Here is a 14,308-nt window from a genome sequence, read left to right as displayed (position 1 = left end):
TGAAGTTTATAATTAAAGAGTTTATTTTCAGAACAATAAAATACCATTCATTTCAAAAGTTTGTTTTTCTATAACCTAAATCAATTGGCTATTGCGTAATTCAGATTTTTAACGTGAAGAAAAATATAGCCTTTGTTTCCAATGACTAAACTACGTTTAATCCTGAAAACATAGTATTTGCCTCTTTTCTAAGGTCAAAGGCAAATGGGATAAAGCATAATACATCTTTAAAAATGTAGCAGTGCATTTCAGTAGGGAAAGGGCATCTTTGCCATGCATCTCACCAAGTCGTCTATGAATGATGACTTACCCTTTACTAAGAAGCATGAAAGCTGGTTAATCTTAAGACTGATTGTAACTATGCTTCATCTAATGTGCAAAAGATATTTAGCCAGGTAAGCATCAGTGAGTCGCAGCATTAAGCCAATACATCTTTTATTGTAATAACTGTGCTTTATATTGTCAGACTCCTAAGCACTTCAACATGCATTATTAGGCAGGCTTCAGGTCACCATTATCCCTCAAATGTCGTCCTACGTTTCTGTGTGTGCATCCAATGTATATACTGGCAATTACCATACTCACGATTTTTCTTCTCCTACATAAACTCGAATTCTGCTTCGTGAATGGTCGTATTTATTAAAGGACCGTCAGACACGGCTCATTGCCAGCTCCTTTTGTGTGTCCCGCGATCTAGACCCCAGTGGATTTGGAGATCCATGTTTGGCGCCTGCATGTGGGGAGTTCGTAGAAAATTGTAGGCAGTAGAACTGCTTCTAGTATGTATATAAGCTTACAGCAGCTTCTTGAAACTGCGTTGTTCTGAAAGAACAGGGTATGCCTTAGATGTAAATTGTAACTATTGTCGAGACGAGTTTTGTTACTTTAAAAGGCGTGCCTATTAAAGCAATGCATGCGATGCACTTTTGAGTGCCTTTTATATAGTGCCTTTTATATATTGTAATTTTTTGAAACCATGATTTTGTTTTTGTGTGTGCTTAGTTATTTGGGCTCCTTCCTTGTTCTGAGCGTAGGATTGAACGTGACACGAGAGCATTTGTCTGGGTCTAAAATCAATACGTTCTAGAGTCTCACTGCACAGAAATGGAGTGTGTTCTTCTGATCCTGTCCGCTCCCTTGTTTTATCTGCTCTGAGCACAATTAGCGGGGGTTGGTACCTTGCTGATTTTGAGGCTATTGTGTTGCCTGGTACGGAACAAAAATCCAGAGGCCACATGGGATAGAGTCAGTAAAGGAACGATGTGTAATGTAATACTTCTTAAAAATATATTTACCATGTCTCTTATTTATTATTTGGCAGAAAGGTACAAAGGCACCTCAGGCTGCTGGGAAGATCCACACCGATTTTGAGAAGGGCTTCATTATGGCAGAGGTCATGAAATATGACGATTTTAAAGAAGAGGGCACTGAAAATGCCTGTAAGGTGAGAGTCTTGACATGTCACTTTTTTCGTGGAAGAGCGGTGTTACGCAGAGAAAAAGAATCCGGCCTCCCCTTATTATAGTCAAGGACAGCAAAGCGCAGCTGTACGGTCTTTTTTCACTCTTGGGAAAATGATTAACATACAGCACTTTCTGTCACTAGCATATGACAGCTTACTGAATCCAAAGACTGTCAGCGTTAAAGGCATCCACTCACTTGTATGTTTAACAATGGTGTTACCCTCCTCCCCCTCCCTTTCTGCCTTCTCCTCCTCTCCAGCCCATCGCACTGACAGAATATGGCACGGCTAATTTAAATATATCCCAGAGAACATGCTCACCTGTTTTTAATAATTGTTTTTGTATTTAAATTGGCGTGTACAATTATTGTATAGGTCCTTCTTTGTTTGAAATTTATGAACAGATTTCACATTGTTTTGTCTCGAATTAAAAAGAAATATACCTACCTATAAAAAGAACCACGCCAAACAAGTATTGGTTTTCACTGCTTCACATTAGAGGCTTGGAAATTATGCTCTTTTGATTGCTGGTGTATATGCTTTATTAAGAGGCGTGGTGATTTGAAGATTGAGTCTCTCTTGTTGCTCTTGATCAATAATTCATACCTTTACGTGCTACACTAAAGGGGGGGTCTTAGTTTTATGTCTCGCATAACAGATTTATGTTGACAACTACACCTAAAATTCAAATTGCACAGAAATACTGAGCATTTTATGTTTGTTAAATGTTTGCATGTTGGCAACATGTAATGAATAGTTGAACATCATTGTGCTAAGAGTCCTCTCCTTTTTACACTGCATGCTAAACATTTGTTTTATCTGCATACTCACTAGCGTCACAACTTGTAGTACTTACGCACACCATAGTGTGCTAGGCCACTTATACTAAATACATATATTAGAGAATGGGGACTCTTTAGTTAGGTTAAATAGTGGTTTCCAACATATAACTGCTTATAACTTTGCAACCACGTGTCTAACTGCCAAGTAATGTTTAGAAATTGCTCTGCTGCTAAAATGATCTGTCAGGTTATGAGGTACACAGAAGCTGATGGGCCACTGTATATGCTAGTCAGCAAATTCCAGCAGGCTACTAACAGTGGTTGGAAGGATCCAACTCTGGGGCTTTGGAAGCCACGTGGCACATCTTTGAAGATTAAAACAATAGGTCACCAACTGTGTCTGACCTACAACTAAACATCAACATGAGAGAAATTTTATTAGGTTGCCTTGAACCAATCGTGTCATCATGGATGATTACTTAGTTAACTGCCAAACCTTCCCTGTTTGACCGCAAACTTGAAACGGTATTTTAAAGTCTAATTGAAATAAGTCTTCATTAAAAAGGGTTTTAGCGGCAGCAATTATTGGGTTTACACTCCACAATGCACCCCATATTTGGGCCTTCAAAGTAACACATCAGTAATAGTGCACAAATACATTGTCTCACCCGCATTACCAAGCGCATGCCTGAAGCAGAAACAGGCACTAGATATGCATACCCTTCTGTAGCTGCATACATACCCATGCATGCGCCTCCCCCGAAATGGACAAGTGTTGTTGTCTCTCCTCCTCACCGGCCGTCCATCTTCCATATGCTATTGGGCACCCAGTATCGCTCATCTTTCATCCAGACTGATGCTGCACCCTACTTTCACTAGACTGCAGACAACTTACATGCTTAATATCCTGAGCCTGGAGAATCGGATTTAAAAGATCTTGCCCACTACACCATCCACAGGCAAATAAATCTGACTATTTCTGTTAACAGCACGACTGTAGAAGTTATCGTATAACCATACTTTAGACAGATTATGTTGTTGGATTATGCTGCAATCAATGTTGATTAAACTCGAGTCCATATTAAAAGAAAATTCGCAGGATATGTGGTTTTGACACTCAAATGTTGAAGTATCTACTACATGTGCGTTAACATTTAAATAGTTTTATTAAGAATTTGTCTTTGTGAACTTTAAAGCTTGGTATGTTTCATTCGTGCTTTCGTAATAGGAGACTTTATTGCTACTAAAAGGAAAAGAAAGTGACAAAATCCGAGAAAATAGCAAAAGGATTGAAGATGTTGGCTGTAGAAAACCTATCCAGTAAATCTAAAAAATAAATTCATCAACCTAAGAAGCATACGTTTAAATATAATAGATGCTACTCAAAAGAGGCAATTTGCAATACTGCATTAAAATGTTTGGAGTGAGCAACAAACGGTAAAATGCTTAAAAATTTTCTTAGAGACTAAAGAGTAGAATCTTTGCATTTTAATAATTTAAACATCGTGAATGTGAGGAAGTTCTTAAGAAATGTGAAAGGATTTTTAAAATATGTGGTAGGTGCTGATGCACCTAATTAAAAGAGTTAAAAGCCAACAAAAAGAATCATTTTTTCCAGTAGTCTCGGATGACTTTTGGGTGCACTTTGTGAGCCAGTGACTGAGGAGCAATTTAGGACAGCTCCGTCACAACTTACGCAGGGGAAATCTCCAACTGCAGGTTTGATCTAATTTCTTTACGTTTTGACGGGTGAGGGGCTTTGCAGCTTTTGAGATGACGATTGTTCCAGTAGCCAACCAATTCAGAGTTATCACTTAGGATTTGTCAACATAATAATTTGTCTAACAATACCAGATCATTGTATGATTTCATGGCTTGGTTGCATGCTAGACGAAAATCCCAGCTTAAGCATCATAGAGAGCAATGGAGAAAGGTACAGGCAGTCTATCGCACAGACGTTCCGCCAGCAGTACACAATTGGATCTGTCCCCATCCCCGATCGCTGATTGACAAAATAGCAGCCATTCTTCTATTGGGATGGGGCCGGTCAATTAGGGCATGCTAAAGTTTCGACAAATCATGGATCAGATTAATTCATGCAACAACATTGGTCAGGATGCTCTGCATTCCAGCCAAACATTTAGTGCCTGCCGAATAAATGGAACAGCATTTCCCAAATTGTTGTCGTAATGCAATGCTAATGCATTGATTCTGCTACTGGAAATTCCATTACCCCTGTTAAAGGACAATCCATAGTCCGCCATGGCCAGCTAGGGAGAAACTATACATAGCCACATCTTGGTAATGATCATAATAACAGGATAATGGCTTTACAAATTAAATTAGATGGCTTACTATGGATGCATATGGAAGGGTTGGTAGGAAAATGGGCATTTGTTATGAGAAGATACGAAATCAGAATGTGGGCAAAAACTACAGAGCCAGCACATAAAGGCTGAAACGTGCACTGTAAACTTAACCTATATAGAGGTTGAAGGAGATGTTTAAAAAAGACATAGATGGATATTTATTTTTTGGGCACGTGCAAATGAATGGTTCTTTTAACTGATATTACTTTATAATAAAGGGTAAAATAACTTGGTGTAATCAACATAGCTAGCAAAGGCTGCAGGACAGGGGAATGGAGGGCACAAGTAAGGAGAAGAGTTTAGCATGGTTACGGCAGAGCTAGAGAATACTTGAAAGCACAGGAGAAGAGTTGGGCTTTTAGATGGCACAGCAGAAAGACTTAGACAGTCGTGCAGTCAGCAACGAAAACCAGTATTGCATTGAACTAAATTTAATTGATATTATATTTCTATCGCGCTCGTACACAAGTGTTGCAGAGCACGAGAAGGCAAGGGAGGGGAACAGGGGAGAACAAAACAACGATCTTACTAGGCCCAGTGGCATTGAGAACGTGCAAGTGCAGTGCATGGGAAAGGGAAAAGGGGGAAAAGTGCATGGAAGGGGGGAGAAGTGGAAAGTGCGGAGCAAGGGAGAAACCGATAATGATATGTAAATAAATATTAGACAACAAACAGTGGTAGTGCAGCCAGCAAGTGGCAAGTGCTGGGTTTAAGGCAGCAGCCAGGGTAGGTCTGATAAGTGCAGGAAGAACAGGGGGAGGCTGTATGGATACAAATACTGACCCCAGTGCAATGGGTGGCCTGGAGGCAGTGCGGGAGGGTGGCAGGGGGAGCAGGTACCTGGGTCCGGAGGACAGAGGGTGACAAAATGCACAGTGCCGAGAGAGAACAGATCAGCAGAGGAGAGGGGGGCAAAGGTAGAAGCAAAGAGGAAGGTCTTGAGGTGCTTCCGGAACCAGAGATGGTTCTCCTCAAGTTTCAGAGTGGCAGGGAAGCTGTTCCAGAGGGAGGCTCCAGCCGGAGACCGAGATCTACCCCCAACTGAAAAACGACTGACCCTGAGGCAGTTCCAGGTAGAGGAGTGAAGAGCTCGAGAGGGGAGGTATTTTAGGTGGGATAGCTGAAGGTATTTTGGACCCAGGCCCCAGTAAAGACCCTGTGTAAAAGTAGACGAAAACAAGGGCCAATTTTACTAATAAGAGGGCGGAAATCAGCTAGTTGTGTGTTCAGACACATTTGAAATGGTGGTATGTATGTGAACATAACGGACAAATGCAATAAACAAGGATATTGAAATCCTCTTCTGTAAGCTTTGCCCAAGACAGAATCGAGTTTTGTAAAATATAATTTGAAAAATGTTGGCCGTCTTTCAGGTTTGAAATACTATTGACCTCAAGCTTTTTTTCCAGTTTTTTTTTGGTCTGATTCAGCCACGTGGCACGTTGTTACGTGTGGTTTGGGATGTTTTTGTTGCATGGTACTTAGTTGGCCAGTTTTTATATGAATTGTGTGTCTGACAGCAGTACGGCTCAACTAATTAATTTCCAGCAGTATGAACTATGTCTGTGTGCGGGCGTTTGCAGTCCACAGGGACATCACATTAGTAGCAATCGCACAGGATCTGCTTAGCCAAAGCTGGTTTCTACAGATGGCTGCTTTCAAGTGCAAATTAACTGCTTAGACTTGTCTTGTTTAATACATACTCGAGCTTCACAAATGGCTTTTTATTTTTCAGCCACCGTTTCCGATAGCACAAGAAATAGTTTAAATGGTCTCTCGAGCTTTGGAAAGAACGCCAATGCTTTTAATTAATTCTACACCGAATCGCTACAAAATGGATACTACGGTATCAAACATCCGGTTGCCTTTCAGGAAGGAAGGACGGACTGCACCGTTCGGAGTGAAAGGGCAGTTTTTTTCTAAGCTATGAATGGAATTCAGACATAGCCGACATAACTGTCGTGTAGGAATCTGCAACTGTTTTAATATTGCCTTTATTCTCTAACTGCTGCTTGCCTCCTTGGAGCCAATTGTAGCTAACCAGAATATTAGAAGTGGAGTCTCTGATATCCCTGAGGTGCCAAAGTGGACACATACCTTTTCATCACACCCGTTATTTACACAAGAACTTACATCAGTTATTGTTGACATTAGTGAGGATTGTGATTGAGAGCTCCTAAGTGAGCCGCCACCTCTTGTACTTCAGAAAAGGTGAAAAACTGAACTATGTCCTCTTCTATTGAGCATTTCCAGTTATATAAAATTCTAAAATAAATGTTCTAGAAAATAACTTTTGGAAACATTGTATAAATCGTGTGGCTGCATGAAAATACCAATAAGGATCAATGCACTATACCTTATAAGGGAGGTTAGAAACTTGCATTGACCAATACAGTATATTTATTGTGTTCAGACACAATAAGTGTAATTTAGCAGAGGGCATTCAGAAAGTGGGGGAGCCTCTGGCAAAGTAGTGCGTTCGAACATGGGTGACTTCTGTATTAGCCAACTAAATAATCATTGGCAAAAGATCAGTTCACATTAGTTACTGTAAAAACGCCAAAGGAGCACATGCACACACAGACAAACTCTATTTCCACCAAATGACGAGATATGGTATTTTATAGAAATATGTACAGCACACATTCACAGGAGGTACTTTTAGCGCTGGGTACAACAGAAAGAGTCAAATGGAAAATACTAGGAAGCACAGAAGCGATCCGTTTTGAGATGGTGGCAGAAAGACGTTTTGAGAAAGAACAAAAGTGGTGTTACATACTTTTAATAGAAAGCACAGGAAAGAATGTCATCCATTTCAAGAGTGGCTGATCTAGGCACCTGAAAAATCAAAAGCCTAAAGGAGCGGAGAGACTGTTATGGGGTGTATTGTTTTTTTTTTAATGGATGTCAAGGAAGCTGGGCCGGTTTTATTAAAGCAACTGTGAGCTATACAAAGGGTTTTCAAAGGAATTCCCAAGCGGGTGAGGACCCATCAGAGGGAGTGACAAATTGGTGTGACATGGAGATGTTTGCTGTTGTTGACAATCAATTGGGCTGTCCCATTCTGAGTTAGTTGTAGATAGGGGGGGGGAGTAGTAATAGGGAACACTCAGATAGTGTTTTAATAATCTGAGTTTGCAAGTGTGTGGTGTTTGTTCATGGGAAGTGAGGAAAGGAAGCAGCTGATGAAGCACTCTGAATTGATGAAAGCAAGATGAAACAATGTTGCTGATTTGCGGGAAAAGAAAAGGTGGTCATCATGATTGAATCCTATGTTTCAATGGCAGAAGCACAGCAATAGAGTGGGAGGTGACATGAGGAGGCGACCACAAAGTAAAAGGGCCTTCAAAGACCAGGACTTCAGTCTTATCAGAGTTATGTCTCAGGGAGTTGAACATCTAGGAGGAGATATCAAGCTATTTTGAAAGCAGATGGGCTGGAACTGAAGTAGTCGTTCACTGTCATCAGCATAGGTAACAAATGAAAAGCCATCAGACTCAATGAGTAATGTAAGGGGATGGTCATAGAGGTTTAAACAAGAACGGTAAAAGTGAAGAGCCCTGTGTTAACCCATAAATGAGTGGCTAGAAGGAGGGAAGGAGACAAGCCTGATTGTGTTCTGAAACAAAAGAATGAAGACAGCCGAGGGCTGAGCATTTGATGTAGCAGAATGGCGACACTTAACTTGAATCTTATGATCAACCATGTCAAAGTGGTCTAAGGGCACATCTGTCCCATTATCAGTGATTTTGCTGAGATGTGGTCTATTGCTGCCACTTTGGTGAGTTGATTAATAAAGGTCAATCTTGAGGAATTATAGTTACCTATTTGGCGTTAGAAATGGTTGGTAGGACAGAGGAAAATGATTTGTGTACTAAAAACTAATCTTCAGACAACTCTTCAGACAATTCTATAGCTCTACCCAGAATAACTTTTAAGATCCCAGTGGCTCTAGTACAAAATATACAAACCTTCCCACAGCTCCAGAAGACACGAGTAAGGCTCCCATTTTTTCTACCACAGCCTCTACATATGTTGTCTTCTATCAGTCAATATCTAAACATTTTCTCTGGTGATCATAATTTCTTAAAGACCATTCTCTGTTGGACATACACCAGAGCTTGATCGACGGATGATCAAAATGGATCTTAAGACTCGTTTTGTTTGGCATCCTCCTCTACATCTTTCCCCATTCCCTGCCCAACAAACTAGCCACACTTGCATCTATCAATTCCCATTCTTCTGCCTGTAACATGGTATAGAAGATACCAATCCTCACCCTATCATCCCTAAGCACAAGTAAATGACCCAGGTGTCCAGGAGTAGATTCTCTATTCACCCCAAGAGCCCTTGAGAGAGCATTGTCAATCTGCTCATATCATCTTTTCTCCCTATCGTACAGTTTTTATTTGAATTTCAGAAATCTAAATTCCTGGGCTCTACTGCCCTGCCAGGTTTGCTCAACCTTGCATATTCCTGCCTCAGTCTATGAAGAACAACATCATGTATTTCTTTTTATCCAGAATTCCTCATTGCCCCCAAATACTCCATCTCTGATGTTGCTTAGTATTTGCCCATGTTGCACATGCTCTTCCCTCATCAGGGTCTCTTCATATGACAAAGGTCCCAGACAGTCCTCCTCAATGGCCCCCAAATTACCTAATTTCCATTCCCTATAGCATCAGAATGAAGCCCTGATTGTATTACGCCAAGTCTGGAAAGCCCAAACCTCCTTTGCGGCACTTCTCACTATAAGCAAGCTCTCCCTAATGGTTCCCACATGGATTTTCACATTTCCCTATAGAGAACATTCACCATACTTTTGCCAGCTTTATAAAGGGCACATCTAACGAGGAAACCAACGCCTCCAAAATGGTCCTTATAACATGTCATAGTCATCGACTTTGCTTAATTCTTTTCTGCGTTCAGTTTATAACCCGATACTCAAGCTTTTTGAATTCATGCAGGACTTCTGGAATAGATCTCCATTGACCCCTTTCCCTCTGATCACTCCATTGTTCACTTTAACATCTTGGTCCTTCAACCTTCTACTGCTCCTCTTAAATGACTAAGAGGGAATTCAGCTAGGTCTCTCTTGTCTCTTACCTTGATGATGTGAGAACCTCTCTCCCCTAGTCATGCCTCTTCCATTGACCATGCTTTTTCTAACTTTCACGTTTGACTCCATTTGCCCAACATTATCCTGCTCAAACGTTCACACCTTCCTGTCTTCAAGCTGGAATCGCCAGCCAATTTTTATTGTGTTTATTGGTTAAATAAAACCTTTTACACATTCCAACATTTAATAAGAACAACATTTTAAAATACATTTTGCAGAAAACTCATACTGTTAAAATGTTATTAAAAAAAATCATAAAACTACAAAAATAATCAGACATTTCTAGGACAACAATGCAGATAAAAATGACCCCCTCCTAGTTTCTTTTAAATTCTTTCCACAGGTAGTACACAGTAAAATTAATAACCAGATTCTCTCCCAAAAAAACATAAGAACAAAATTGATCAGTACGGATAAAGTCCAGGGCTTGCACCCGAGCACCGTAAGCCCTTTGATATAAGATATTCAACTTATTACAATTGGTAAGTAAATGTTTAGGGGTCTCAACTTCCATTTTGTACAATTTACACAAACAATACTCATATGGTATATTATTCCAAGCACCCAAATGTGTCAATGTTGGAAGTTGATAAAACCTTAAAAGCATTATAAAACGTCTAACATCCTGGTTTTGTAAGTGTGTTTTATATATGTACAGGGAATGTCCACAGGAAAGGATTGTCTAGAATATTCTGCATATCTTGACTTCTTAGATAGGTGAGAACGTCTTACATTTCTATCCCAAATGGCAGCTTTACTTTTAATTTCTTTAAACTTACTGGCCACATTTTCAGTAACATCGCACGTACATCCTATATTCGGCCCAAAAAATAATTCTATTTCTCCATTCATTTAATCCAGCAGAACTTTTAAAGGCACCCTGCTGAATTAAAAAGTGTGCATACAAGGATATTGTTTTATCTTGGCTCATCAAGATTTTGATGTAAAGATTACATGTCAGAGAGTGAGGAGCAACACCAAGGGGAAGAGGAAGCAAGACGTGAGGACAGGGAGCGGAAACGAGAATTAGCAAAGGAACTGGAGCTGCGGGGGCAGGGACGGAGAGAGCACTTGGCAATGTTAGAAAGGGAACGAAGGGACCTAGTGGAGAGGGACACAAAAGAGGAAAGACGAAGGGAAGAGATGGAGAAGAAGAGGGAGGAAATGGAGAAGCTGGCAGAAGAGAAAAAGGAGATTTAAATGGCATTATGGAGGAAGAAAATATTATTTCAGGTAACACGTAAGTATGAGGAGAAGCGGCTGAAGCAGTTGAGGTTGGAAAGGTGGACAAGGGAACGATAAAGAGAGGATGAGCACGCGTGGGCTTTGAGACGGGTAAGTGACCAAATTAAAGTAGAATTGGAAAGGAAAAGATGAGATGAGGCGAACAAAAGAGAACGGCAGAGTACAGATGCACCCAAGGGAGGGCCAGCAGGACACAGTGCTGCACGCCTGGGGATGCGAGAGGAGGAGCACGCATGCAAATTAACTGACATTGATCTTAATGCACCACACAACCCTAACCTAATCACACGGAAATTAAACTTTTAAAATAGGTTCTGTAGTAACATGGACAAAGGGTCTGATCATGACGATGACCATAGTGACGAGGAGAGGGAGGGGAACAGCAACTCTACCTCACAAGGACAGGTGAAGGGACCTCGTGAGAGTGCAGGTCACAGGAACAGAGGAGAGGACACGGCATAGACAAGCCAAGACATAACAGAAGGGGTAGCCCCACAGACACCATACAGTAACAGACTATGGGATCTCCCAGGGCTTAGGTGTGACGAGGCAATGATTACAGAATCCAGGGGATACTCCTGTTCCAGGGGGGCGACAGCCTGGGGTACATGACCAACTACAACAGACACCTGCAGTGGAGCAGATAGACTTATGTACAGGTATCGAGGATGAGAGAGGGCCCATCCAGATCAGGCAGTACAGACGGACACCGGAGAGAACAGCATACTCCCAATGCCTTTACTAGAGCAGGGAAGGCAAAGACTGCAATACGTGCCCTGGAAGCACACGGACAAGGACAACGTCAACTACCGATAACCCTCATTAAGTGCCAGGGCAGGGAAGTGGATCTATGAAATGGAGAAAGTGACTGCGGGTCACAGACTGGCAGTGGGTGACGTCAAGGGCCTGCTGGTTTCCATATTGGGTGACTCCGCTGATGACATTTGGAAGAGGGTGGGGTTCCCTGGGGTGACTATACAAAATACAGCCGATGACTGATCACCATTCGCCCAATTGCAGAGCCGCTGTATGGCAAGCATTAAGGACACAATACCCCGACACGTCAGACATGGGGGCTATCATGTCACGCAAGATGCATGACGGCGAGGACCCTGTTAATTACATTCAAGAGATTTAAGTGCTTTGGTGCCTTGAAACTCGAGAGCCATGAAACAAATTGATAGCAATCATTTATCATATCTTGATACCAGGTTTACCAGAACAAGTACAGAAAAGTTTGAAAAAATGAGTGGGGATGGAGGCAAAGGCATGACCAGAAATACAACTTATCATACCATTGCAGGCTGTGGCAGGCGAAAGAAAACGAAAGGCAGAACAGAGAAAGGCAGATGAAGCAAAGTTAGTGCAATAGAAATTATCAAAATATGCACTGGAAGGAGGGCTAATAATGACCTCTGACCCACAGACACAAGCACCGGCCACTCCACCTCAACCCCAGTACCAACAACAGACGCCATACAGGGACCAGGAGAGGGAGGGGGAGGTTTCTCATGGAAAGAGAGGGAGCTACATTCAAGACATGCAGCAGCAAGGAAAGTTTCAGAACATAAAACAGCAGGCCACACACGCAGTACAGATGCAGCCTCAGGCTGCACCAACAGCACCACTTATAACAGCACCCCCAAGCAACAGCACCACAAATGACAGCCCCACTAACCCAATATCCACAGGCAGCACAACAGTTAACACAAATACAGGTCTATCACTCTCCAGAACCCATGCACACGATGGCAACGGTTCCTGTCAGACGGATGGGAGGAGTTACCATAATAGGGAACAATTGTTACACAGGGAACGGATTATCATTGTGCCCACAATAGAACAGCCACAGACAAACTTGTTGTGTCCCATCCTGTCGGTCACACCCAATCCCGCGGAGGAACCTCGGATAAGGGTGGTGATACCTGGAGGCCATCTCACGCTACACCAGATCTCCCGGGTAGATCTTTCCTGTGGTCCCACAGACTCATCAAGGTGTTCCTCAATGGGCTTTACCGATTTTTCCCACCGATGAAGGCTCCTTCCCCGGCATTGGAACTCAACGTTTTACTTGACGAGCTCATGGGGAACCTTTCAAAAGTATGCATCAGGTCCCACTCAAGTTTCTCTCGTGGAAAACCGCTTTCCTTGTGGCCATCACCTCTGCCAGTTGTGCGAGTGAGATCCTGGCCCTATCCTGCAAGCAACCGTACCTGACTTTCCACAAATCAAGGGTGGTACTGCGAACACACCCTTCTTTCATGCCAAAGGTTCAGTCGAAATTCCACCTCAACAAGCCCTTGGTGTTGCCTGTTTTCTTCCTGAAATCTTCATCACCGGTGGAGAGGGCCTTGCATTCGCTGGATGTTGCTCGGGCCTTGAAATTCTACGTAACACGTACGAAGAGTTCTTGGATGACTTCTTAATTCTTTGTGAACTTTGGTCCTGTGAACCATGGGAAGGTGGCTCTCTGGCTGCATCATGCACTGTCATCGGCTGGCGAACTGTCCTCTGCCGGGCCGTCTGAGAGCCCATTCCACCAGAGCGATCGCTCCGACTACGGCGTTCCTTTCTGGTGTGTCCCTGCTTGACATCTGAAGGGCTGCAACGCAGAGGTCCACGCATACCTTCACAAAGTTCTACTGCATCGACACAGATTGCAGGGAGGAGTCCAGAGACGGCCAGGCAGTGTTACGTAACCTGTTCTCTTGGGGCGAGTCTGTTCCAGGGGTAAGTGTTAATTGCTTCTGTTGAGCCTTGCCACCACCCGTGGTTGTGTAATGTTTTAATGTTGTACTGCTGTATATTCGTTATTCATGAGCATTTGAATCCATGTCAGACCCCATGCTGGAGAAGGTTGAAGCTACTTACCTGTAACTATTGTTCTCCAGCATGGGTCTGGCATAGATACACATACGAACCCTCTTTCTGGCCCCTCTGCAGCTCTTCTTGGTCATACTGGCCACTTTACATGATTACCAAATCTGAAGATGGCTGCCAGAGACGGGGTTTAGGAGAGGACGGTCATTGGATGGGAGCAGTATGACCCAGAGGACAGTGATTGGTTTAGAGGAGAAATACAGTTTTAAAGTCAAAGTTAAACTGTTGTCTTTTACCGAGGATTCCCTGCCTGACGACGGGGCGTAGTCGTAAGCATTTGAATCCATGCCATACTGATGCTGGAGAACAATAGTTACAGGTAACTCAATCGCCAGGAGGAGTGAGTGATTTAATAGGTCCACCATTGCTGCAGGGTCCTTCGTGCAGGGTTGGTAGGTTGTTAGGGGCTTCAGTAATGGGAGGATGTTGGCTGGTGTGATGTTTCAGACAT

The 14,308-nt window shown here is 42.5% G+C and overlaps 1 protein-coding gene across 2 annotated transcripts in view; it reads left to right on the top strand.

Moving 5' to 3' along the window:
- OLA1 (Obg like ATPase 1) overlaps positions 1-14,308 on the top strand; it is a 1,322,767-nt gene that overhangs the window by 1,268,186 nt on the left and 40,273 nt on the right. For both annotated transcript variants that reach the window (XM_069616238.1, XM_069616237.1), the window contains one exon: positions 1,322-1,444. In XM_069616238.1, the coding sequence (XP_069472339.1) occupies positions 1,322-1,444 (123 nt within the window). The remainder of the gene's footprint in view (positions 1-1,321; positions 1,445-14,308) is intronic.

The sequence above is a fragment of the Ambystoma mexicanum genome, chromosome 9, assembly GCF_040938575.1.
Source record: "Ambystoma mexicanum isolate Mex_15411 chromosome 9, UKY_AmexF1_1, whole genome shotgun sequence".
NCBI lineage: Eukaryota > Metazoa > Chordata > Amphibia > Caudata > Ambystomatidae > Ambystoma > Ambystoma mexicanum.
This window is presented reverse-complemented; position numbering and strand designations above follow the sequence as displayed.